The 22,543-nt window shown below is 41.1% G+C and overlaps 2 protein-coding genes across 4 annotated transcripts; one reads left to right on the forward strand and one right to left on the reverse strand.

The window, feature by feature from the left end:
* Positions 1-3,643: 3,643 nt before the first annotated feature.
* Positions 3,644-6,817, forward strand: LOC133919468 (aquaporin PIP1-1). Its single transcript, XM_062363868.1, has 4 exons — positions 3,644-4,082; positions 5,216-5,511; positions 5,906-6,046; positions 6,495-6,817. Exons 1-4 carry the CDS (start codon positions 3,746-3,748, stop codon positions 6,588-6,590), a joined length of 870 nt encoding a protein of 289 aa, XP_062219852.1. The 5' UTR covers positions 3,644-3,745; the 3' UTR covers positions 6,591-6,817.
* Positions 6,818-7,954: 1,137 nt separating this feature from the next.
* Positions 7,955-18,371, reverse strand: LOC133919466 (mitogen-activated protein kinase kinase kinase YODA-like). Of its 3 annotated transcripts, XM_062363866.1 has the most exons (16): positions 17,810-18,371; positions 17,620-17,683; positions 16,542-16,583; positions 16,304-16,345; positions 15,580-16,267; positions 14,743-15,480; positions 13,764-13,851; positions 13,598-13,660; positions 13,160-13,320; positions 12,974-13,049; positions 12,449-12,508; positions 12,218-12,325; positions 10,530-10,763; positions 10,134-10,225; positions 8,767-9,489; positions 7,955-8,322 (listed from the first exon to the last, which is right to left on the reverse strand). In XM_062363866.1, exons 5-15 carry the CDS (start codon positions 16,122-16,124, stop codon positions 8,973-8,975), a joined length of 2,682 nt encoding a protein of 893 aa, XP_062219850.1. In that variant the 5' UTR covers positions 16,125-16,267; positions 16,304-16,345; positions 16,542-16,583; positions 17,620-17,683; positions 17,810-18,371; the 3' UTR covers positions 7,955-8,322; positions 8,767-8,972. The 3 variants fall into 3 exon arrangements, with proteins under 3 accessions (XP_062219850.1, XP_062219851.1, XP_062219849.1); XM_062363867.1 differs by lacking the exon at positions 16,542-16,583 and having other exon boundaries at positions 16,329-16,345; XM_062363865.1 differs by lacking the exon at positions 17,620-17,683 and having other exon boundaries at positions 15,580-16,345; positions 17,810-18,370.
* Positions 18,372-22,543: the final 4,172 nt, after the last annotated feature.

A 22,543-nucleotide genomic window follows, 5' to 3' on the forward strand; every position in this document is an offset into this window, starting at 1 on the left:
CGGCTGCAGGTTGACGACGACAACGGTGCAGTAGTTGTTGGCGCCGTCCAGGGTCTCAGCCGGCACATGCGCGACGGCCGGTGGTACGTGTGTGGCGCGTACGCCGTGGCCGGTGGTGCGTGACGCGACCTGCACTGTCGCGCTGCACGGCGCGCGCCGCCGCGTGCTCACGTTTTGGCGGGCGCCGTTGCAACGTGAGAAACGCAGTGGAAGTGCTCATGCATCAGCTTTCCTCCCTCCTACGGCCTTGTCTCCTCTCCTTGCTTCTGCAGTTCTGCTCCTCCTGCGAACGGTCAGAGCTCAGAAGCTGCTCCCTGCCGATTATGTGTGTACGCGAGTTCGATTTTTGGTGCATGTATTTAGTGCACGGTTTCATGGTCATGTCTCATTTCTTTTGTCGCCTGGCCTTGACAGATAGACGGACACATACTTGCATGTTGGAGATTGGAGAATGATCTGATTTCTAGCTGGAAGGATCGTGATAGCTGGAGCCTAGGGACCAAATCTGACGTAGGATGATCACCGAATCTCATCTGAACACCTTGCGATTCATGTTAGCTGCACTCTGCACATGTTGTGTACACCATCAGAGTGTGTGCCATTTGAATTTTTAAAGCCGTTAGTACATGATATTTCTAATTCATGTTGTAAATTTCAGAAACACAACTGCCAATCCTGGAATTATGGTTTTTCGCCGCGCCCAACGTTTCCATCTGCAGGAGCGGGACGTTGCCATCAATCATGCGCTGCTTCGATGTAAAGATTCCGTCCCTAGCTGTAGCATGGGGTCTCTGAATAGCTGGAAAATCTGCACGATTCCAGCCCAGGCCTGTTGATTGAAACGCAATCACTCTGTGCCCATCTCCCAGCCTTTTCCCTGAATTTTTTTAAAAGAGTAGCAAGTACCCCTACTCACAGTAGAATTCAGACTTTCAGTACAGGTTTCAGCACGATTCGTGGGTCCTCTCACCGGCGTCACCAGCCGGATGGGTTTGGTCCATCAGGACTTTTTGACTCTCGAAAGGGGAAACATCATGCAGCTTATGGATATGGGCACTGTCATTTGATCCACTGAACATAATACTTTCAGTTCAGTGGCCTGAATTCTTTTTGACATAATGGCCTGAAATTCTTTCCTCAGTACGGTGATGGCCATTTGGGTGAATTGCACTGCAGTTTTTGCACCGGCCATGCTTCTGGAAAAGTTTACTGAATGTTGAAGCCACGAGGTTAGGTTCATGCTACATCATCCTTCCAAAGCAATGCCGCAAAATTCCTGTGCCGGCCGTAAGCAGTTTTTTTTTTTTGTATAGAGAGAGTTTTACTTCATCTTGATAATAAAAATATTTTGACATCTAAATTCAAGGATGTATGCATCTGATATTTATTACAAAGTTTAATTGGACAAGCGGTCAAACGCGGTCCAGAAGGTGATTAAAAGTTGACAGCAAAAAATAGTAAGAGTAAAATTAAGAACAAATTCTATTGCTAAACTTCTATCCATACTTGATGAATATCTTTATTGTTATAGTCTCCAAAAGCAAAGCATAAAATCGGATCCAATATATTCCTTTGAAGATCACTGCATATAAAGAGACAATTTTTGCTTTATCAAACATCATATCATCCCGACCTAGTCGAATTATCCAACAAAGAGCACTAACTCCAAGCAGAATTTGCCTTTTGAGCTCCAAACCAATCCCGTTTTAGCCATGTATTAAAAATATTAAAAACACTAGTTGGGAGTCTTAAGCCAAAAGCCACTAGAACAGCCGCTAAATAAACATAGCAAAATGACATTCAAAGATTATGTGTTGAATTATTTCCTGGTTACTACATAAACAACATTTTTCACTACCTTTCTACTCCCTCCGACCATAAATGCTTGATATTTTAAACAATATCCGGTCAAATTTTTGAAACTTTGACCATAACTTTTAAAATGTTTAGTTTGGAAATATAGATATCATATATACAGATTTATCTTGAAAAATACTTTATAATTCCATAAATTTCTTGAATTCTATACATAAATTCTAAAAGAAAATAGTGATAAAAAATACGCATCATAGACCGTGTCATACCTAAAACTCCATTTATTTTTATTGGAGAGAGTTTTTTTTTCACTGCCTTATCTTTGGTTGACACCTCTATGCAGATGCCAAAGGAAAATCTTAACTTTAAAGGGAGTTCAAGTTTCCACGTAGCAGGATACCAGTAGTACTGTTATCTTTCTTTACTTTAGTTTGTCACTGTTCAGTGAGAGTAATTAAGTCGATCATATGCAGCATGATACTGCAACAGTAGCCAGATAGGGAGAGAAGTGATAACAAGAGGTACAGGACAGCATCGCTGGAAGGGGAACTAAACAATTTAGCTGCTGATGAGCGGCTGTGCGTTGTGCATCCACACACAAGTTTTCAATTCCCTTCTTTGTCCACGTCGCTGTCCTGCATGGCCGTGGCTTTGGATCAGTGCGATCTGCCTTTGGCTTCGGATCCTGAACAAAGGCAAGAGGCGTAGAGAATCCTTCGAAGTGAGGAAAAGGCTCGGGGAGCCTAGCAAGGATGAGTGCAACGAAAGAATATGGCAGGCAAATATATCTCTCCCGCAGAAGAAAAGAAACATAGCAAGGAAAAATCGATGAAATACACGACCAGTGCACCCCTCCAGTTTGTTATGAACCATTTCTTCTTTATACAGTACCACTTTTGCACCATCACCGTGGGTGGACTGAAAACTTTCTAGCTCCATCCTTTCTGTTACATTTTGTGATTTTCAAAGTTTCTCCTGAACATCTTTCTCGCTAAAACAAAAAATATACTAAAACTGGATAAGCCTGGAAATAATAGAAGAGAAAACGGCATCTGGCCAACCACCGGACCACCCCACTGCCAGTGGGTCCCACCCCCCATTCCCATGCTCATCACCTTCTCTTTCTTTCCAGAACCACCTCCTTAGTAGGATGCTAATGGATATATTTTAAATATATATAAACTAGCATACTTACGATTTCTTGTTCCATTTCATACTTACTACCTAGCTGCCACTCGCCTAGACGCCCACACCTCAGTCTCAGGATCCACATCTGCCTCTACCTTCGTCCGCCTAGAGCCCCGAATCCTGCTGCCACACCCCAACGTGCGCCCCATCCGTCTCCATCCGCCCATATCCAACTGCCACACCCCGATTCCTCAACACCTGTCTGTCCCCCGACCGTCCAAATCCACCATCTACACGACCACACGACCGCTAGCTTCACTCGACTACAACCCTCAATGTTGTTGTGATGGCAACCTCTACATTGGCAGGCATACGAACCTGCCTGCAGGTATGTGATGACTGTGGATGACAGGCGCGGGTGCTTGTTCTTATCCATGACAGTTAATGGGTATACAAGTTTAAAAATTAGCTCATAGGTATGTGATGCCTGCGGATGGTGAGCGCGAGTGCTCATCCTTACCTATGACGGTTAATGGGTACAAACACGGATATAAATTTAAAAATTAACTCACGGATACAAATTTATATAGTTTATACCGCAGATATTATCTCGTTGCAATCCCTACTCCTTTAAAAAACCAAAGAAAAAAAAAACAGTGTCTTCCTCACTTACTCACTCCTCAATAGCTGTCTAGCTCCCTCCCTCTCCCTGCCTTTATAATTCCCCGACCCCATTCACCTCACAGACACACCACTGCTTCAAGAAACCACCGAGTCCAAGCGAGAGGCAAGAGGGGCGAGAATGGAAGGGAAGGAGGAGGATGTGCGCCTGGGAGCGAACAAGTTCTCGGAGAGGCAGCCCATCGGGACGGCGGCGCAGGGCGCTGGGGACGACAAGGACTACAAGGAGCCCCCGCCGGCGCCGCTGTTCGAGCCCGGGGAGCTCAAGTCCTGGTCCTTCTACCGCGCAGGGATCGCCGAGTTCGTCGCCACCTTCCTCTTCCTCTACATTACCATCCTCACCGTCATGGGCGTCTCCAAGTCCACCTCCAAGTGCGCCACCGTCGGCATCCAGGGCATCGCCTGGTCCTTCGGAGGCATGATCTTCGCGCTCGTCTACTGCACCGCCGGCATCTCCGGTAAGTTCACCTTCTTGCTGGCTTTTTTCTAACCTACTTATGATCTTAATATTTTGTTCAAGATTTTGTTTTGATTTGTCTTGCTAGGGTGTCCTCTCACCCTCTTTTGCTATAGCCAATTTCTAGTGCGCAATACATGATTACAACCTGTTCTTTTACTTTGCTTATCTCAGTAGTTCTCCATATGGCACTAGCACTGGATTCATGAAGACTTTATTTAGCTACTTTGGTATGTTCTACAGTAGCCAGCAATCCTAAAGAAAAAAGGGATAATCTTGTTATGTCGGTATTAGTAGATGAAAATCTGTTAAATTTCTTATTTCTTTTGATATAGTAGCTTAAATTTCCGTACCTAGCTCTTCCAGAGTTTTCTTTGTTTCCAGCATGTAGCACTTTACAGTTTTCTGCCATCGGCATAGAGATTAGGAAGCCCCTGTTTTTCCTTTTTGAAAAAAAAAACAGATCTTAAGTATCCTCCCTTTTGCTTTGTACCAGTGTGTACCTTTCTTGCACCTATAGAGATTTGTCCTTCTGTAATAGATATTTTTTACTATTTCATTGGCATACTGTACTACTTTAGCATGTGCTGCTTGTTATTATGCAAAGGCATGACCAACAGGTAGAGGTAGTTCATCTTTGATATAACACTTAGGCCCATAGTTTCATCAGTAATGCTTCAAAGTTCAAACCGCAAAAGGGTAGACAAGGAGCATCATTTTAATTAGTTGAGCATCATTTACTCGAGGTAAACAGACGGAGCGCATTGAAAGAGTGTACTGCAGACAATCTATGTAAGCTGCTAGAGTTGTACATAGAAAAAATATTTTAATAAATCTTGCAACGGCAATACTAACCTTTAGTGGTACTGAAGAATTCATAGGGGCAGTTAAAACATGTTTTATTGTGAACTTGTACAGTGTCTCAATATTAAAAAAAAACTGTCCTTAATTTTTGTGGTTCAGTTTTGGATATTGCTTCTGAATCTCAGGTACTAATATCTGGTTCATTTCAGAATATCAAATTGTGAAAGAATGCATGCTCTTCAGCGAGCATGACCACAATATAACTAGTACAACAAGACAACAATTAAGGGCAATGGCACCACTAATCTCTGTTACCTGCTACTGCAACAGGAGGGCACATCAACCCAGCAGTGACTTTCGGTCTGTTCTTGGCCAGGAAGCTGTCCCTGACTAGGGCCATCTTCTACATAGTGATGCAATGTCTGGGGGCCATCTGTGGAGCTGGAGTGGTGAAGGGCTTCCAGCAGGGGCTTTACATGGGCAATGGAGGTGGTGCCAACGTAGTTGCCAGTGGTTACACCAAGGGTGACGGCCTTGGTGCTGAGATTGTTGGCACCTTCATCCTGGTCTACACCGTCTTCTCGGCAACTGATGCCAAGAGGAACGCCAGGGACTCCCATGTTCCTGTAAGTACTCCTTTGCCTTTATTTCCCTACTTTGTTCAATATGTTGAGTTCCACATTTGTTAGCTTAGCTTACACGCATGAAATTTTATCACCATTTGTAACTAACACCCTAAGATGATGGTTGTGATCTGTGTTCTGAATTAGTGAGTTTTTGATGTGTGCCCTTATCTTCCTCATGCATGATGCATGTACATTGGTCTTTGACATTGAGAGGCCAAATGTAATGAACTGATGCGCTCACAAGTCATAAGTAGTAGTATGTATTTATTACTGGAATTTAGCTGGCTTCTTCTTCTGTTGTGTTTCTTCAAATTGGCATTATATGCATACTCCTCAAATACATTATTTCCCTGCTTGTACTAATACTTCGTGAAATCTTTTATGGTGAAAACAGATCCTTGCCCCACTGCCAATTGGGTTTGCGGTGTTCCTGGTCCACCTTGCCACCATCCCCATTACTGGCACTGGCATCAACCCAGCAAGGAGCCTTGGCGCTGCCATCATTTACAACAGGGAGCACGCCTGGAATGACCATGTGAGTGAAACCCCACTTTAGTCATCCCTTACCCACTTTCCATTTTCAGCAGTTCGGTACCACTAGCGATGAAATATCTCCATCCGAATACCAGACATGTAACCACTGTCTTTCGATTGTGCGAGCATAGCGGCATGTTCTGGGAATTCTGATCTGATTAGGTACTGTATTTTAACCTCGTTGCCGGGAAATATTTGTGTAACCAAACTACAAGTAATCATTCACTCACCAAACTTAAATGATGCAGACACATTGATAAGCATGCTCTATATATAATTATGTAATTCTGTGTAGTCTTATCTCAAAAGGCTTGTCTCAATCTGTGTTGCTGGCATGTATTAATCTAGGCTATGGGATATGATAGCATTCATGTCCTTTGTTAATGCATGTTTAGACTACCGATGCCAAAGAGTTAGTATAACCGCTCCTGTTTCTATCATTGTTGCAGTGGATCTTCTGGGTCGGTCCCTTCATTGGTGCTGCCCTGGCTGCCATCTACCACCAGGTGGTCATCAGGGCCATCCCGTTCAAGAGCAGGTCTTAAGGTACCGCTGCCCTGCAGAGACATGCCAGTCTGAAGAACGAGCATCTTCATATGATGTCTTGTTTGCCCGCGCCTACTATATATCTGTTGATCCTTCGTCTCTCTTCAAGACTGCTGCACCGTTTTGTTCAGTTATGTGAACCCAGAACTTGTGTATTTCAGTACCGAACTGTGCATGCCTTTTTTTTATGAAGATTTAAGTTATGATCACTCGTTGCTTTAGTTTCCATCCAGCTGCTCTTTTTGTGTGTTGGAATCTTGACAAGAAAGGGCAAATATCATGTGAAAATGCGAATCTTGTGAAAATTCCAAAGTTTCAGTTTCAACAGAATTCACATTTTCATCGCGTGTACCACCTGAGAACAGCAACTGGTAGGATCCTACATGAACGTAAACCAACATGAAAGAGGTCCCGAAATCGAATTCTGAACAATGCTACGAGAACGAGCCCTAATCGGACACATATGAATAGTCGTTAATGAACACAAACTTGCAATAGGACCGCAGAAACCTCCACATTTGACACCAAAAGAGCACGATGATATTACATGTTCCATAACTAGAGACGATTATGCAGTTGCCGGTTTTTTATCATACAACAATTCCGTAAATCCCTCTGCAAAACACCTTGATTATCCCACATAGCATGGCACAATAATCTATTTTAGCTTCGGGTAAATTACAGACTTTACAACATCTGAATTCAATGGTTAGTTTGGATTAATCAGTAGCGCCTCCGAGCTTTCACAAAAGACTAAACTGCACATATCACCGTTTGTGGACCGAAGAAGCTGCAGTGCTCCATTTTGAACCTGTAGAAGTGGTGGACCTGGTTGTGGTGGTGGCCTCCTAACAGCGCTATAATTGGAGTCAGGACGAAGACGATGGACGACAGGTGTAAAAGACGATGGTGGACGGGGGACCCGGGACCTAATGCATGCTGCGTACTCTACGCCATGGCACATGGGTTGCCTCGCAAGGCGCCAAGGCTCTTTTGAAGAAGGGAAGCGCGCAAATGTGTCGAACTGATTGTAGGGTGTAGGCGCCTTGACCACTTTCACATTTTCACTCGACAATTGGATGGTAGACATGATCCATCTCTCCTATCAAGGAAACAAAAAGAAGAAGACATGATCTATCTCAGATGCAGTGATCATGACGCATACACTGGCTAATTTACCAGCCATGCTTACGCCCATTTGGAAATAGAAATTTCACAAGAAGCAATTTAGCGCCAGCAGGATTTGATAAAAATTCCTATGTTTCAATCGGGGCCTTAGCCAGCAGATAGTACAGAATGTTGAAGAGGATGCCATGCTGGCTTGCCTTGTAAAATCAAGAGTTGGAGGCGCATTGGAGATGGCTACACCAGGGAATGGCCAACATTTGGACCAGTTAATTTATCGAACAATTAGACTCTTTGTATACCTTCCAGAGTAATGGATACATTTAATGAATTGGCCCAGTATTACAAAATCAGTAGCAACACTCTCCGGTGAGCAGCAGCATGCAAGATGGGAAGAGAATGGCTCACTTGCTTTCTCCTCTGCAAAATCTGAACTTCTAGTTTGAGCTCCCTTCTGCACAATGGCCTCCAGCCCCATAAAAGAACGAAGAAAAAAAGTTGTAGCTACAAGAGTAAGAGTATACAGGTTCAGAGCTGCTGTTTTGGTCCTTCAATATCTGGATGATCTAGTATACAACATCCCCTTCCCGATAGGACATGTCTCATCTGTCAATCAAGAATCCAATGCAACAAATTTCAGTGTGCCCAAAATGTAGAAGATTGAATGGTGATATTGGGGCTAGTAAAAAACAATCAATATGTAATCTAGACCTCAGATTGTTCATGTCACGTATGAGGTCATGTTTCGGAATTTTATCAAATCTAATTCATAAAATAACCAAGGCATACAGTTTGACAACTAAATGAAGTACCAAACAATGATGTTATCCATCCACATTTTACGCAACAAAGAACTTGTTCTGTAAACAAACTAGGCAAAACTATTGCAGTCATGTAATAGGTCCTTCACTATAACCTGTGTAGAACCAGTGAAAGTGTAAAATAGTTGATGCTGTAAAGAAGCTACATGATTAAGTGTAATTTTTCTGTTCTTTTTCAAAAGACAGATATAATGCAATAATTCCCATAAAATTCTGGCAAGGGACATACCTTTGTTGAACTAATGGGATTGACATTAGAGAATCTTTATCCATTGCCAACTGTTAACATCTGAAACAATTAATGGACATCTCTTGTACTATGATACAATTCAAGGTTTTGAGCAAATAGATGGACAAACCAGATTATAACCACTAGCTATCTCATCATTCATCAAGGCCCGATTCAAAACTTATCCAGCAATTTTTGCTTGAGAATCAATGACCATGATTGCGCCCAAGGTGTGGAGGACCAGAAGTCAAGTCCAGTGAAGGTTTTAGTTTCACATGATCCCCAAAGTTCTGCTGAGAGGAATGTTCAGAAGGCAGTGGCCTATCATGCAAATCCCATACATTCACATGCCCCGTCTTTCCAAACTGTGAGCTCAGAATGTCAGCTTCAGGGACTACCCTCTCCTGAAGACCTGCCGAGAGTTGATGCACTCGAACAAAACGTCCATGGACTGGGTCAGCAGACCGGCTAGGCAAGTGATCATCAAGGCCTCTTGATGCAATTGGGAAGCCTTCATTTCTGTAAGCTGGTTGCCTCACATGGTTTAAAGGAATGGCTCCATTGCCACCAGTCAGAGGAGTGGAAGCACCCGAAGTAGTTTTGGGGCTAGAAATTGGAGACGGTGACATTCTACCATTTTGATGTTGTGGAGATCTTGATCTCAGAAGAGGACTTCCACATGGAGATACAGGACAAGATATATTACTCCTTATATGGATATCACTGCATAAAACTAATAATTAGAGGGCAGATATTTTCATGGAGATACAAGAAAATTCACTGGATTACATATTTTGTGACAGGAGCACAGGGCTGAGTTATGGTTGAAAATAAATTACAGCAAACTGCAGTAATATAGGCTACAGAAAAGATGAAAATGTAATAAGTACTCTATATGACAGCTCTGTACAGGCAGCTACTTTCTTGTTTAATTTCACACAGAATGACAAAAGTCCCAGGATTTTAGGTGCAGTGGGACAAGAAATAAGATTTGCAGAATCTAAGAAACAAGATTTGCAGAATCTATGTATGGAAGGCAATTGCCAATAAAAAGGGTAGAACAGAATATAGACATATAATTATTCGGTAGAATTCACAATACTATGGTCCAACTGCTATTTCCTATTTTGAAATGTTAATGATTCTACAAAAATTGTTAGCTAACTTCATTCCTCCATCCTAGAATTTCGGAAACAAGGATTATGCTACGAAAAGATTTGGTTGCATGCAAATTAAAATGAAATATTTTCCAGCCGAGACTAGATATTGGTTACTGGCTTACTGATCCCTGAGAATTGCTTGGTATGGACACATCAAAACAATTAACTGTGCCTTAGCAGGTGAATTTAACAAAAAAATGGAGTCACCTGTGTGTCAAAGAAAATTTGGCAGCTCTTCTCTGGTAAATTGATTGCCCTTCCAAACCAAGCGAGGCCATATTTCTGGCATGCGCAACCACCTGCAATGTCAGGAGAGCCAAACAGAATGTAATGCAATCACATGAACAGAAAAAATTAAAATAAGAAGATGTCCATCCATTGATATGCCCTTCATTTTCTCTGGACAGTGTGCTAGTTGGCCTTCTAGATAAATGTTATCATGAACCAGCACAGCTAGTATATGAAAGGGGAAAATAAGGGAAGAACACAAATCAAATGTATATTCTCATTAAATTTGCAGAACTGAAGTCATATATCTGCAGGCTGAAGAAACATGCCAATTATTTAGCTGAAGGAAAACATTGTTTCAGCAACAGTAAATACCTTAGATGGTTTGCAAGATAAAGCCGTCAACTGTTCCAGTGGATCAGAGGCAACTGATCTTTCAAGTGGTGATGCATTTCGTATGAATGGATGCTGCAAAAGATCCACTGCTGTTGGACGGCTTGATGGATCACGTTGCAGGCACTGTCTTATGAAGTCTTTGCCCTCTTCTGAGAGGTGATCTGGTATTGGTGGAAGCTCCTTACCGTTTCCTATCTTAAACATTGCGGCAATCTAGGCGAAAAACAAAAAGGAAAGAGGCATGTTAACATCCAGGTTACAATCGATAAAAAATTAGTCTAAATACTAGGCTGTATAAAAGATTAAAAAGAACAATAAGGAAAAGGCATGTTTAGCGCAATGAAAACATAAAGAAATATGCCATCAATATAGGAAAGAAAAGCTGCAGAGAGCATAAAATAATTGTACATAATGTGAAGAACAAAATAACATCTTACAAAACACTAAAGTAACATGGAATCGACACTAAACTGCTCTGCCTAGTCCAATATAGTAATGCTACAGCAACACTAAAAAAATATTGCTGCAGTGACAACAAATTCAAAATGAAACTAGCCCTCTCCCCAATCTTTAAATCGATCTAGTAATCATTTCATGCACTTCCTAAATTCAGATGCAGCATAAGATAGCCTAGTGAAGAATGCAGTTTATAGTAGTTTTTCGTTTTTTGCAACTACAAGGATAACACACGAGTACACACACCATCACACATGCACACCACACTCAAACACTCACGAGTGCACCCCCTACCACATGCCCACAAATAAACCGCTGATAGCACTCGCGTGTGTGTAAATCGTGGTGTGAAGTCGTTTCCTAATGCCTCCACCACCCCACCAAGAGGTGGTTCCCGTTTATTTGACTATTCCTGATCCAAGAACTGTAAAAGCATCAAGGCAGTAAGACAAAACAACTTGCCATGCTGAATTAATAGTTAAAACTCTGGAGTGGCCGCAGCTTAAACCAAAAAAAGCAGGACCTTTGCGATTTCGATATCTTGGTTCACTAAATCGTCTATTCATGCAAATAGGAAGAAAAAAACAGATGAACCAGCCAGTTTTTGAGAAAAGCAGTGAAAGCGTGCACAGGGATACAGCTGCTTTTTTTTCTAAGGTACATGCAGGAGCCATTCATTCATTTGCTGGTGACTTGGTGTTGCAGTGATACACATACCCACAGGTTTCACTCAAACGTCATACTAATGCTTCCATTGGTGCCAATACCTAGATATACTAAGTAAAAAAAGAAGATTGCTGTGACAAAATCTAATGGCAGCATAGGATAACTACTTCTTCAGTAGCTTTCTGGTTTTGAGATCTGTTCTTTTTTAGATAATGGAAAAACTGTTCCGGCCGATGCATATAGCCTTGTCCCTTATTACATCATTTCAGCTCAATTGAGATCAGTTATATAAGAATCATTCAGTATTCTGACACTTTGTTCTGACATTATTGTGGTCTACCAACGGAGGCAGTTCTATTTTTATTTTTGATCTGTTGTTTGTTTCATAATTGCAGCAATTAATTCTCCAGACACTCCCTTGTCACTTAAAGTAATGCCTAATGAGTAAAATGTTGGTACATAAAAACCCGGCCCAGTTGCTTGTCCTGGCAAAGGAAAATTACACCATGGAGACATAAATTATAGCTTCAGAGTCTAACACTAACCCCTTCATATTGGCTCCATGGTGGTTTTGAGGTAGCCATCTCTAGGACTGTGCATCCTAAACTCCATATATCAACCGCAAGGTTACATCCATTAGAATTTTTTATAACCTGCAAATTCATCACAGGAGATAAGCAAAGAAGGCTGTCTTATAATACTGGAGGGAGGATACACATAAACTCAACCAAAACAATTAAAGAAGTAACAGAACAATGCAAGATTCGGAGCAATACCTCAGGAGCCATCCAGTATGGGCTACCCTTAAATGAGAAAGGGCACTGTTGTCCATTGATCTAAGAAGTAAAATAGCAAAACACATGTTTAGACGAGTTCATGACTCATGAATTCTTAAAATAAAAAAAAAATATATATATATATAAGAATCGCCTTAAACCCCATTCTCAAAACCTAGATGAAACTTAATAGAAATAGTTAACCAAATAGCCAATAAAGGTATAATAAAAGCCTCTGATAAGTTGGCGCTATATATAAGGCACCAAAATTACTACCCAGTGATTAGAATGGCTGACCATGCAATCCAAGCCAGCAGATATGTTAACAGGGATAGCAAGAGCCAAAATAAAGTGGTTACCACTTACCTAAGAGGTTGGTCTAGTGCAACTGTGCAAGTGGTTGTTAGTACAAGTCCAGATGCAAAGGAAGGTATGCCATCTCCATTCTCCTCTTACGAAGATAATAATGCTATTATTTGAAATTTGAATTTCTTTCTACAAGTGGAGAAAAAACACAAAACTTACATGTTTTGCCATTCCGAAGTCGGCAAGCTTTACACGGCCATTAGGGTCTACCAATATGTTTGGACCTTTGATGTCCCTGCAAATTTAGGAAGAGCATAACCAAAAGCAAAGGTAAAAATAAATTGCAAACCCTAGCAGCATAACATAATAAACTAAAAAAAGGCAACTAAGTAAATATAATATTACCTGTGTACTGTATCCTTTGCATGCAAATAAGCTAAGCCCAAAAGTATTTGCTTAGTATAACTTCGAATTGCTTGTTCACCAAACTGCCCGTACTCTTGGAGAAGCTTATGGATAGATCCACCAGAAACATACTCCAGGTATATGTAAAGCTTATCATCCACCTGTTTCGCATATTATAAATAATAAATAATATGGAGCTGAGTTTAAAAGGATCATGAGAGACGCAGAGAAAAGTAACTATATGAAATTCTGAAGGTTTCATGAGTTTTTCCCCCTTTGGTGTGTGCGTGTGTTACACTTCCCTATCGGAAGAGAGCAAGGGAATATAAACTGTTCATCTAAGGATGCAATCACCATAAAGTGCAAGCAATTATAACAATTGTATGAACACTAGTAGCTTATTAGCAATAGATCATAACTTAAGGCAGCACTTTATACCGTTTCAGATCCATAATATCGCACAATGTTTGGATGTTGCAGTCGGCTCAATAGTAATATTTCCTGAGAAATGAAAAAACAATATAAAAGAGAAAATACAACATAGAAGAATCATGATGAACATGCAGAAGTTTCGATATTGTGTGAACATGTAGAAAACGCATACCTGGCCCAGCTGCTTTGCACTTTCTTTTGATTTAGGATCATCTGAGAAAAGGGTAACCTCCTTCATTGCACACATTTTACCTTTATCGCTGAAATAGATGACAGAAGCAAAATAAAATGAAAAAACATGAAGAAACAAATAAGAATCAAGTGAAGTAGAACATTCAGTGCACACTATTTGAGACAGACTATAACTAGAGTTACTGTGAGATCTGACATATAGTATTGTCACAGGACCACTTTAATGGTAAGAGTAACGAGGATACAACCTCAGTCTATGAATAACTGTCACTTTTAACTACTTTATTTGTTTACAAAAACTTCACGCTTCCCAAAGCATACCTCCTTCGTCCCACACATGGTGGGCCCAAGATCTTTTGGATTAGTTGTTAAAGGCATTTTGATCATTTGGTATTAAAAAGTGAGACTACCTAGATTGTTGTGCTTTGGTCAAAATTGGCAAATATTCTTAACATGAGTGGTTCATTACTACCGTTACAATATATGCTCTATTTTAGCCCAAACTTCCTGTAGCACAAATAGAATATATCCTGGATTTTTAAGGTGAAGTATTTATGTCAGTGGCTTCTACCAAATATACCAATGTATTAATCATGATATTACTTGAGGTTTGTGAAATCGGGAATAGATTGCGAGAGAGAAGTTATTAGGAGAGAATAAAGTATATGGAGGAGATAATATAAGAATTAATTTAGGGCAGATAGTAACTTGCTGAAACATCATTATTTAGGTCATGGTGGCGGAATTTAAAACACTTCCGTGAGAAACAGATAACAGAAAATTGAACATTCAAAACTCAAAATAACATAAAATGTGGCTTACTGGCTTCCTACAAAGACTGAAGCTTTGGTAAACAGCCTAAGTTTATTTGTACAAAAACTGTATTATGCCTTCAATCGACATACAAATTGAAATGAACATGAACCATTTCCATGCATGGAAAAGGGCAAAAGGCATACCTGTTAAATCCAACATATACATGGCCAAATGTCCCACGGCCAATCAGCTTTCCCTTCTTCCACCGTGATCCAGGACTGGGTGGATTCTCTGTTCCACCAGGACTACGGGATATAGGACTAGCTGGGGTAGAGTTGTTTGGCAAAAAGGTGGAACTGTTAGAGATGCTTAATGGTGGAAGTGGCAATCTGTGGGTTTGTTTCTTCTTCCCCTCAGCATGTCGACTTGTTGGAGATTCAGGCACCACCCCACCAGCCCTAGGATGCAACGGAGAGACACTTCCACTATGCACCCTAGAACTTGGACCAGGACTTGTCATTCTTGGGCTGGGAATTGGTGAATACTCTGGACTGCCTCGGCTAGGTTGCCAAAAGAGCTGGGCTAGCATATCGCCTCCCACTGAATTATGCCCAGACGTTTGACCGGAACCTGGACTGGAGCACTGACCAGACCCAAGGAAAGTTACATCTGTATGAGGCTTCACTGCCCAAAAGGCTGACGTTGGAATCTGATCAGGACATATAATTCTTGGGCTTCGAGAAGGACTTGACCTCAAACTATTGGGAGCACTCTCCAGAGTAACCTGTCGCGAGCTTTGCAAATTGGTTTGGCAACTATCAGCAGCAGTACTTCTTGGAGATGTGGACAGAATGTGGTTACTGAGAGGAGCATTGTTTCGCTTTGCCACTTCCTTGGTGCTCTTTCTGGTGATAGCGCTAGAACACTCTTTATGCACAACACTTCAAAAGAAGAGTATTCAAAATTCATAAGGATGCATTCGAGTGGTTACAAAAAACTAAACAAAAAGATTAAGTTACTCATGGCGCTAAAGAGTATACCTTGAACTACTCGATGTAGCAACTTTAGCTGCGTTTTCAGCATCATTTCCCACAGGGCTCTGAAGTTGAGAATCTCCAGGATCATCACTATCAATAGAACAGTTGCTGGAGACAGAAGCGGTAGCTAATTCAGCAACGGGTTCAGTAGTTTCAGGTCTTTTTTTAAGCCAATTTGGGGTAGGGAGTGGTAGTAGTTGCCCTTTGCTACGCTTTTCCAAAATGGGTTTTGAGTCGGTAATATCTGAAGTAGTACGTGTCACCCTAGCACGTGATCTAGGAAGAGGGAGTGGTTGTGCATGTGGTCTATCTGCTGCAAAGCTCTGACACCGAGAAACCTCTTTTGAAGGGGATGTAGAGCGGGAATGGGCAGTAGACCAGCAACCTTTCTCAGCAGCTGTGTCTTTACCACGTCTATGACTCCCCCGTGATTTTCTGCTCCCCTTTTGCTCATTTGAACTTATGAGCCGCTGAAATGTGTCAATGAGGTTTTCTTTGGCAGTCTTTTTCACTTCTTTGGATGAAGATTTTCCCCACCATGGTGGCATAATGGATATAGAATAAGTTGTAGGGGATTTATTGACCAGCTATCATATTATGCCAATTAGCTAGAGACGATGAGCATGAGGAATAGGGTACTTCAACAAAAACCCTCCAGTGAACCAACAATGAACCCTCCGCACAGTGAACACTGAAATGTCGAGATTTTCAATTAGTGCTTGCTCACATGATTGAAAATTTCTTCTTAATACCGTCTCAATCTCAAAGCCTGAAACCATATCCATACAGCAAGTCACATAAATAACAACAATGGAGCACTAAAACAAAACTTCATAACAATTTCTTAAGGTAACTCTAGGAGAATGTTGAATGTTCAATAAAGTGAAGCATACTTTTGTAAAAAAAAAATACAATAGTTGAAAAAAATATGGTCGAAATATAATAATAGCATTGTTTCAACTCACATGATTGAAAATTTCTTCTTAATACCGTCTCAATCTCAAAGCCTGAAACCATATCCATACAGCAGTCACATAAATAACAACAATGGAGTACTAAAACAAAACTTCATAACAATTTCTTAAGGTAACTCTAGGAGAATGTTGAATGTTCAATAAAGTGAAGCATACTTTTGTAAAAAAAAATACAATAGTTGAAAAATATATGGTCGAAATATAATAATAGCATTGTTTCAACATTTGACTTAAGACATCTTAAAGCCAAAAGGATTGAATCCCACACTGAGCTTTTGCTTGATCTTGTAATGTAATTTCTACTCTACTCTATATCTATCCTAATTAAAAAGCATGAGCTCAAGTGGATCAATGGCATCCTCACCATTCATCCATCAAATTGGTAGGCACAATTCAAACTTGGACCCCCACCACCCAAATATGCCTGTCATCTAACAGTGCCCCCCAGGCTGAATATGATGATTTTTTTCTAGTGTGCATACGTCTGATAAGTCAGTAAATAACTGCAGCGTACCCAGTTACTCTAAAAGTGAAATCTCAAGGACATGAAAAATACCTTTTTCCTCAGTAATTAAACTCCATGTAGTAGCATATAATATATTGTAAGTTGCTAAATTTTCATCACTGCTTACATGCAAAAGGGTCAAAATAATGGGGACAATGAAGTACTATGTGCAAGGTCATCATGTAAGACCAAAATTCATCCACATTACTAGCAGCCAGAAGGGCATAGTGTCTAATGAAAATCATGTATGAAAAACACCAGAGCATATGCTACGCAGATTTCCATCAGAGCCCTCACACAGCAATCATTAGATCAATATGATATGTATCGGTGGCATAAAATATGCACAATCCGTTCTGTACTAAAACTACCGAACTAACTTGCTCTGGATTATACTGAGTATACTGATACAACTCAGTTGACTCCCATTCCCATACCAATAGGAATTTATGCAGGAACGGACTAAATGTGGGGCAGCTAAGTCGAAACCCAAAAAAATTGTAAAATAAACTGCAGCCGCACTTTTGGGTACCAAATCTATCTTGCGCGCTGAAGAATACGAACCTGATCGAACAACGGATGGGTGGACTAGATTAGCACACCAGACAGCATCCAAATCCGCAAGTAGCTGAGTGTAGAGAAAGTAAGATTCCGAATCGATTGCTCACAGTCAAAGCAGGGAAAATGTCCCCCGGAATAAGACGAACTCTAGGAACAATCCACCCAAGCAACTAAAGAAGCTAGGGTTACTTACCAGCAAAACGAAGAAATCAATCGAAGCCCGGGTGGATCTCCGCTCCACGCCAGTCCAGTACCAGTAGAGCGGACAGCAGAGGAGGAGGAGGAGGTGGTGGTGGGCGCCACCTCCCGAAGGTAGAAGACGCTGGTGGAAGGAGACCTGGTCTGCCGCAACCGGTCGCCGGCGACAAGGCACAACAAATCGCGAGGAAGCAAAAACACACCAAATTTGGGAGCGGCAAGGGACGGATTCGGGCAGAAATCGGGCGGGCCGGAAGGCCAAGCAAGCGGAGGGAGAAGGAATCTGGGAAGGGGTCGGGGAAGGACGCGCGAGAGAGGAGAATGCAGGATGCGCGAACGGGGGAAAGGGGAAGGAAAGGAGACGACGATGACGGGAGGGAGGAGGGGAGGGGGAGCAGTTTTTGTTCGCCCTGTCTGCTGCGATGCGAGCGCAAGTAGGATGGGAGTGTGCGTGCGCCACGCTGCGCTGGGACGGGACGGGACGGGAGGGAGGGGACGGTTGGTGGTGGTGGCGGCGGCGGTGGCGAGAATCTCGTGCGGTGCGGGATCCCTGTGGGCTGTCCGGCTGTGGTGGGCCCGGGGTGCTCTTTGTGCCAACCGCCAAGGTTCAACTATGGCGTGGCATTAGTTTATATACCTATTAGCTCGATATAACATTGGCTCTACGGCCATTTTCGGTCGAACTTCTATGTAGCTCATGTTGTGCCTGCTGCCCTACCCAGCATTCTCAACTCACACTGTGTTCATCCTATGTTGTTCCCTCAATAGTCATGTTAGACAGAAATAATTAGTATTTGGTTCGGTAAGTTAAGAGATGGTAGGTATTATCTATGTATAGTGTAGTGATGAGAAATTTTAGTATAATCAAACTAAAATAGTTATAAAAAATTAGGATACATGCGGTCAAACCATTATATGTCAAAGTATTAAAAGATTTATTGTCAGGTTCATCATCAAAATATATGTGTATCGATATTTTAGTAAATGTTAATAGTATGTATTTGGAAAAGGTAGTGGCCAAAATTGCAGAATCATTCCACGTCTTAAATTAAAGTGAATTGAACCGGTGATATTGGTATATTTTAATAATCCATTAATTATATGTGTTTTTTACTATATGGAATATTTATAATGCTTCACTATTCGTAGTAGTTACATGGTTATCAGGTCACCAAATTAATGAGTTCCATTATGCAAAAGCAGTTTAGATATTGCTAATCATTAGCAGGAGGACAAATCATAATAAGTCTTTAGTTTTCCCATCACAACCACAGCCGTCCGCTACTGTTTTACTGCTACCCTGTTCAAGACTACTGACAGCCGTCCGTCTTGCGGCGAGGACTCCATCCAGCTGTCATTCCCAATGGTAAAGCTTCTGTGAGAGGCTTCCCGATGCCTCCTACGCCATCGCGAAAAATTAAAAAAAAAACGGTTCCTTCCCTGCTCTCGCGAAAAAAGAAGGGTGGTTCCTTCCCTGCTCCCCCACGCTGCCACTTGTCGAGAAAAAGGAAGGGTGCTTTCTTCCCCACTCACCCACGCTGCCGCCTGCAGACCCTCGACGTCTCTGGCTTCGCTGCAGCCTCGCCAGCCCGTTTCGGCACCGACACCACCTCGCTGGGCTGCCACGCGCTCCTCCGCATCCCTGTCCCGCTGATGGTGGACGAGACCGGTGCTCACGCCGTCATCGAGGAAGGAGCCCTACCAGAGTGCCGCCGAACTGAGGGACGCCATAGAGAGATGAAGATCTTTGGTATGTTTCCTGTTAATTTGTCCATGGTTAGGATCGGAATGTTAGATTTTTATGGAAAATTGATTGGGTCCGATTTTGATTTCGCTAAGCGGTAAACTCCATAGCGGAGAAGCTATCGTTACATGTCTGCCGTGACATGCTTAGCTGTAATGATTTTAGTGGATGGAGCTTAGGGAGTATCTGATTAGTTTGTGAGGGTTAGGGTTGAGATTATTCAATCCTCCAACTGATGAAAAGAACCCTAGGCATTTCCCCTTGAATGAAAAACCGGGAAAGACGGCCCAATGTATTTAATGTTAGGGACCTTGCATCCAGTGTTCAGTACGTTATAGACCAAATTGTCCTTGGATGTTTTCTTGCTAAAATTCAAGATGGATATGGCCACGGACATTCGTTGCTGCACCGTAGCCCTTCTAATAAAAAAACATATATGATTATTTTGGATATTATTTGCAACATTTCGGCTTGCCTTCCCCATTGTATGTAGCATCACATCTTTCATGGTCAATAGGATTTTACTAGACGAGCAATCACATGATTTTGAGATAATATCAGCAGAGGTGGATAAACAACTTAGAAAGTTAAATTCTAGCTAAAGGAATATATGTCATCTTCACTCAATAACCAATAAAATTGGTTGTACGTTTTTTGTCAATGAATACGGTGGCACAGAAAAAACATTTTTGTAGAACACATTGTTTAACAATATAAGGTCCTAAGAGAAAATTTCTCTAGATGTTGCCTCCTCTGGAATAGTAGCGTTATTACTGTCAGGTGGATGCACATCTCATTCTCAGTTCAAAATACCCCTGAACATAAAAGAACACTCAGTTTGTGTTATTAAGAAAAATACCCATTTAACTTAGCTTATACAAGAAACATATTTAGTCATATGGTATGAAGCACCTGTAAATCATAGACATTGCTTTGAAGCCATTGATTGCACCATGAGAGGCATCTTATCAACAAATGATTCATCTCTTGCTGTCAAACAGTTTAAGGGCATGACAGTTGTACTTGGAGGAGACTTTAGGCAGATGCTTCCAATTCTACACAACGCAAAGAAGTATCAAATCTTAGCCATATCAATCACACGTTCTAGTTTGTGGCATTAATGTATTGTGATGAATCTCACATAAAATATGAGGTTCTAATCCCCTTCTTTATCATATTCCCAGCGAGAGCACCTTCAACACTTTGCAGATTGGTTACTCCATATTGGAAACAGAACAATACCCGGATTCTCTCATGCTGACCAACATGATGTTTCATGGATTGACATTCCAAAATACCTGCTATTACCTCTTGAATCAAGGAATCTTACAGGGTTGATATCCTTTGTCTACGACTATTCAATAGTGACTAATCTAGCTACTTATGTTTGTGAGCAAGCAATTTTGGCACCAACAAATGAAATAGCTGCTACTATAAACTCTCAGATGATCTCGCAACTACCAACAGAGGAAATGTCATATTATAGCTTTGACACAATTGATGACAATACAAGTAATCATGCCACACTCAACGCTCTTTACCCAATAGAGTTTCTCAATACAATACAAATGAGTGCTTTACCAGACCATCACCTAAGGCTAAAGTTAGAGTTCCAATAATGCTTCTACACAATCTCAACCCATTGAAAGGCCTTTGCAATGGAATAAGACTTATATTTACCTAGCTAACTCGTCGGGTTATCGAAGGGGAGATAATCACAGAAAAAGCTAAAGGTTGTAAGGCATATATACCAAGAATAATCACTACATCCACTAATAACAAGTGACCTTTTAAAATAAAACGGCGACAATTTCCTGTTAAAGTTTGATACGTAGTGACCATAAATAAAGCCAAGGGCAAGAGTTGGTGTCTACTTGCTCAGACCAATCTTTTCACATGGGCAGCTATACATCGCTTTCTCACAGGTCACCTCATCAGATGGTCTCCATATTTTTGATTGAAAGTAACCCCATTGAACGTGCAAATAGCACTCACAATGTTATCTACATAGAAATATTTGCTAATCTAGCTTGATAGTAAGTTTTCTCATCCTATAAAAGTTTATTAATACATATTTCTATTATACTTCTTGCTATTTTATTGTTCTTTGTTTAACTTTAATAGTACGATGTTGGAGCATTCCATACCAAGAACTAGCTAGACATGTCAAAGAGTTCATACAAGCATGCAGATTATATTAAGAATGTTAGACAGCTTTTTAACCCACATGTTGTTCATTTGCCTCATCTCTGCACATCCCCATCATTTTTCTAAGTATTGTTCAACTCTAATTATAGCATTCTATAATTTTGGTATTTTCCCCTACTTTAATGGAGTTTTACCATTTGTTGCATACTATTGCAGCCTGCACATTAGCTATATGCCTTTTGTCCCTTTTTCATACAAGATATTGCAAGATAATGATTAAATCAGATTTGAATTGTGTTGCATATGAATTTTAATGCAGTTTTTGTTATTGAGAAGTTATTTCCTTTAAACTATATATACTCAATGCAAAAAACAATTGTTATATAAAAAAAAATTTCAGGGCTATTTTACTCCATGCATGAAGTATCTATCATGCACATTTTCTTATCGTATAAGAATTATGATCACGTTTGGCTGGATTACCGATGCAAAAATAATGGTCTTCATGATGCTTTAACACAAATACTCCGTAGCCTATAAGGTTAATAGACTATTATTAAATTTTCTTTCTTTCCTTGGCTTTGTGAACTCATTGGATTTGAGCCTTAATTTTTAGAGACAATCACCATTACAATGGGGCCAACCTGGTTGGCTAATTTTTTCCACGTGTGTGCCCAGTAGTTATCTCCCATCACTCTATCCATGCCATCTCCATCGCTATTGACACCGTAGCACTGTTTCTCTATACCATAGCTGTATTTTTCTTTTATGATTCCACTTGCATATTTGTATCTACCTACCAGTAACTTCACCATTGACAGATGTTCTTCCTGTTCA

The sequence above is a fragment of the Phragmites australis genome, chromosome 5, assembly GCF_958298935.1.
Source record: "Phragmites australis chromosome 5, lpPhrAust1.1, whole genome shotgun sequence".
Taxonomy (NCBI): Eukaryota; Viridiplantae; Streptophyta; class Magnoliopsida; order Poales; family Poaceae; genus Phragmites; species Phragmites australis.

Excerpts from the sequence above, each read along its gene's own strand:
- LOC133919468 (XM_062363868.1), top strand. The coding sequence starts at position 3,746 with ATGGAAGGGAAGGAGGAGGATGTGCGCCTGGGAGCGAACAAGTTCTCG. Across the intron at positions 4,083-5,215 it reads CTGCACCGCCGGCATCTCCG|GAGGGCACATCAACCCAGCA; the intron begins GTAAGTTCACCT and ends CTACTGCAACAG. Across the intron at positions 6,047-6,494 it reads AGCACGCCTGGAATGACCAT|TGGATCTTCTGGGTCGGTCC; the intron begins GTGAGTGAAACC and ends TCATTGTTGCAG.
- LOC133919466 (XM_062363867.1), bottom strand. The coding sequence starts at position 16,124 with ATGCCACCATGGTGGGGAAAATCTTCATCCAAAGAAGTGAAAAAGACT. Across the intron at positions 13,321-13,597 it reads GATATTATGGATCTGAAACG|GTGGATGATAAGCTTTACAT; the intron begins GTATAAAGTGCT and ends TATGCGAAACAG. Across the intron at positions 10,226-10,529 it reads TATCTTGCAAACCATCTAAG|GTGGTTGCGCATGCCAGAAA; the intron begins GTATTTACTGTT and ends CTGACATTGCAG.